Below are 4541 nucleotides of genomic sequence, written 5' to 3'. Positions count from 1 at the left end.
ATTTCCTTACACAAAAGTCACTTCGCGCAGCCATCACTTGAAGAAAAAAATAATAATTGGCCCTTCGAATTCAGATGGAAGTAGCTGAACTAGATTAATTAATATTGCTTCATCTAATATTTCTTGAGAATCTCTGTATAGTAAGAAGCCTACATTAATTTCTCCAGGTTTCAAAAAAGCCACAAAGGCTGCATTTCATTTACATCTCAGTGGATAGAAGATGAATGATTGCAACGTGGAAACGCCCAAAATAGAGGGCATTGGACAATATAGCCTAAAATAAGGTGATAAATAATGACCATATACCAGAATTTAATGCATAATTTCATCTTAAATATGGAATATTGTGTAGTTTTAGACAGTTACTTCTAGGCAGAGGGTGAGATGTGTAAATTCTAGTGGAACAATTCAAAAGTCAAGGAGACCTAGCAGAGAACATAGTCGAGATAATTCTGAAGCAGGCAGCAGCCACTGGCAGTCCCACAGGGCTGCAGAGAATGTGAGCAGCAGTTGCAATGTAGCAGTTGGGCAAAGTTATGACATTTCAATACTCTGCAGGAAATGTACTAGGCAAGACCCTCATTTGATATAAAACTGAATGTAGACCTCAGGGAAACAAGGAAAACAATACTAAAGGCAAAGGAAGTATTTCACAGCTTCAGAAAGCTGGGAGAAAGAACCTTGTCCTATGTTTTACTGTGTGCTTCATTTGGAAGGAAAAAATTGGTCATAGTTATAATATGTGCCAGTCAACCCCAAATCTGAAAGAAACTCCAAGTTTAAATAAATAAGGCTATTTTGATTTCAGGCAGGCCTATACAAACTTACAGTCCAATGTAAATTCAGCATTTGGCATTGCTTGAAAGCTAAAGGAGAAGCACTAAACATACCCCATGTCACAACAGATTTTTTTGTCTTTTTTAGACAAACATTTACAACTGCCTCGTCCTAATAAACTACACCCTCTCTTATGGATATCATATCTATATAAAGGCAAGTTTTATGTGACTTTTATTGACCTTGAGATACGTGTTGGACAAATATCAATGTTCATCTCAGACACTGAACAATTTATTCAGCATTGTCCAGTTTACATTGAACTCTGATCTTTGATCCTGGTCACCCTGAGCTTTCAGGGAAAAAAAGACTTCTAGTTTCATTCTGCTTTGGGTCAGGCTCAACCTTCAATCCCCTTTCATAATTGGAGAAGCAAAGAGGGAAAATTATTAACATTTCTATTTTTTCCCCAAGAGACATCCACTGGACAGCCTGGTAATTTGCCTTTTTTTTTAAGTTGTCTTCTTACAAAATATATTTTTGTCAAATGCTTCAGCAATTACTCATAGATAAAGATCAGATGTACAAAATAAGAATACTGCTAGAACTGATTGCACTGCTATATGTATAAATTATAAGTTTTTATCTAAGAAAGCCACAGCTCAGCAGAGCAGATTCAAAACTCCTGTATTTTCCATGTTTAGGAGAATGAGTCCAAATACTTGCTGGCTTTGCAAGATATTCAGACCAGAAGAAAATGGGATCAGTTCTAAGTAAGGATAAGAATCTTATGTTCTGCAGTCCACGCAGCTGAGTAGGAGAAACAAACCCCTCAAAATTCACAGTGGAGGTCTTCATTGTAAGCTTAGGATCGTGCAAAAGAGGGCAACACCTTCACAGCTGCCCCAGCCAAGCAGCTTCTGGCAGCCCCTTCCTCAGCAGCACACAGATGTACACTGCCATATCCCACCGGGAACTCCCTTAAGGTTACACAGGCATAGCCCAAACTCACCTCTGGATTAACTCCAGATTTGGACCTGAGAGGAATTAGAAAGCCAAATATTTGGTCCATCTTTTAAAAGAATTCAGGCTGTTGGCAAAGGCTGAATATTGATGCAGAGCATAAGAGACAGGGCCAAGTGGCTCCTGCAAGTCCTCGGGTGCCACCAGGCTCTGTGGGGGCCAAGCACTGCCAGGAATCTGGGGGACATGTCCCATTGGGGTGGTGGAGTGCTGCCATCCAAAATGCCTTCTGCTGGTATCAGATCAGACACAGAACTGATTTTTTGACACACATCCCCCACGGCAATACTAAGGAGCACCTGACGACCCCTGAAACTGCCATTTGGGTGAAGACAGGAATAGAAATCCAGACAGTGTTTCCAACTACTTGATGAGGATTTCTGCACCATGGTAGTGAGGGGAGCCACTCACAGTGGAGGGTGTAGGATAAGTGAGAAATAGGTCCCACAGGACACTACAATTTCAGTTTTTGAGTCCCAGCTATAAAGCCTTAGTTATTTTTGGAGAGATTTTTTTTTCAGTGTAATAGATGTGCTTCAGCAAATCCAATCATACTGCAAATCAGTGCAGCAAGACATTTACTATCAGAACAACAGCTACTAAAAGGGCATTAATACAGATCATCATAACCTATTCCCTTGCTGCCCTTCACATTTTCCTGATTGTTAAAGGAAAGTAAAAAGGTAAAAAGGTTTTCCTCTGTGTCAGCTGCTCCATCAGGCAGGGTTTTTTCTGCTTCAAAGATTAATGCTAAAGACAAATAATTAGAAATGGAAATAAGATGGCTCTCCTGATGATGTTCAGTGAGACAGACAAGATTGTCACTCATTGTATACAGGTGTTGTTGCTGACAGGTGAAAAATTATCTGCATCAGGTGAAAAACTATCTGCATCAGGAACAGCAAATATGACTCAGAAGTTATTTGTGAGGAGAAAAAAAAATCATTCAAAGATCTAGATATTCTCACTCCCCATAACCACATGCTTTATAAGTTTTTACAGAGAGAAAGCTAATAGCTCACAAGAACGAAAAGAAGATATTTTATTGGCAAGAGTTACTAGAGAGTTACTGACACCACAGTTCAATAGTGGTAGCATTTCTCTTACTCTATATTTCTTTGACTATGTCAAACTGATCACAAGCCTGAGAAAATAATCACCTAGTCATGTACTTTTTCAGAGAAAGAGGGAATTGTATCAAGTTATAAATAAATTATAAATCATTACCAATTAAAAAAGCTACAGCACAGGTAATGGCTGTTCTGCAGCAGAAATCTATAAAGCATCATGCAGCACTCATATCAAAGCCAATTTCGATTTAAATTTTAAGAAGCCCTGTGATACTAAACAGTTGTTGACAAAATTATAGCTGCCATGAAAAGCAAATACTCAATGAGAGGGGACCGTACTCCAAATTTGGCTGAGGCATAATGGAAAGCACCCACTGGAATACATCCCCTGTCCTTTCTTTTACTAACATAAGTATAAGCATCTTTTCCAAGTTACCAGCATTGGTGTCCTAAAACTTCAATGCTTGAAAATATGTTGGTGTAAATGGAGCTACATGCACTCAAATGGAGATACTGCCCTCGAACATTTGTTTTTCCTTGAATTGTTTAGTCTCTCACCTCACTACTTCCATGCTCTTTCCCAGAATCAGGCATGAGACTCCCACAAGCTTATGAACTTACTGTTTAGGAATAGCAAACGTGAAAGCAAAATCTGACTCTAGCCACTTCCAAGGGCTGTGCAGATTAGTAATAATGTGTCACACTGCATTGTAAACAGCTGGTGAGAGATGAAAGTCTCTTCCAGCTAAGATTGCATTAACCTTTCATTATTTACCTTATTCTTGGACCTTATATTCAGCTCTCAGATGATAAGTCAACTTTGATGTTAAAGGCCTTGAAATACTACAATAAGATCTTGTACCCCAAAGACTTGGCTACTAAATACAAACATCAATATTTCCTGAATTCTGTGATGATTTCTGTCTCCAAAGAAGTTGCTGTCTAGAAAGGCAGTACTTTTCTTGTGTTTCTCCTAAGCACAGTTTAAATAAGTGAATGCCATTTCTAGAGGAATTTCATGGAGCACCTTGAAATGGAACTGCATTTGTTACAGCAAGAAAAATATTTGTCTCAACATAGTAAGCACAAGAACTAGAAGATGCAAGAAAGCCTTTTAAAATGTAAGATTCATAAACCTCATATTTAAATTAGGGAACAGATTTTCAACAAGGTAATTAGGTTTTTTATACTTTGAGCCACGGCTAACCCTGCAATAATGACCTCCTTTTTCCTAAAGGGTGTCTTTGGAGGAAGTGCTACAGTGGTCCCAGTCTTTTGAAAATCTGGTAACGAGCAAATGTAAGTAATTGCGTGTTTGTGTCCCAGATGGATTGCTGAGAGAAGTTCCCACAAAGCAAAATCGGTAACTCATGCTGCATAATATACGCTGCCTTATACACAACTAATGAAAAACACCTTTGTGACATGCCTAGCATGCATCACACTGGAAATAAACATAGCATGCTGCAAATGCTTTCCCGAACTTGCCATTTCTGCAGTCGTGTAATTTCTGTACAGACACATAGTGAGAGCATGGTTTGTCTGCCACATTCCCACTTAGAGTACTGAATAGCACCTTATATTAGCAGAAAAGTGACAAAGTTCACTTGGGAAATCCTGCATACACCAAAGAGACCAGATAATGGCATGTATATTCAGGGAAATGCCATG

General features: G+C 38.9%; 1 protein-coding gene across 1 annotated transcript in view; it reads left to right on the top strand.

The window, feature by feature from the left end:
• Positions 1-1485: 1485 nt before the first annotated feature.
• The window catches only part of RGS13 (regulator of G protein signaling 13), a 6908-nt gene continuing 3852 nt past the window's right edge, over positions 1486-4541 (top strand). The window contains 2 exon segments of the mRNA XM_005426694.3: positions 1486-1550; positions 4108-4169. Coding sequence (XP_005426751.3) covers positions 1486-1550; positions 4108-4169 — 127 coding nt within the window.

The sequence above is a fragment of the Geospiza fortis genome, unplaced genomic scaffold (assembly GCF_000277835.1).
Source record: "Geospiza fortis unplaced genomic scaffold, GeoFor_1.0 scaffold5, whole genome shotgun sequence".
Lineage (NCBI taxonomy): Eukaryota > Metazoa > Chordata > Aves > Passeriformes > Thraupidae > Geospiza > Geospiza fortis.
Note: the sequence above shows the minus strand (reverse complement) of the source record. Positions and strands in the feature narration are given on the sequence as shown.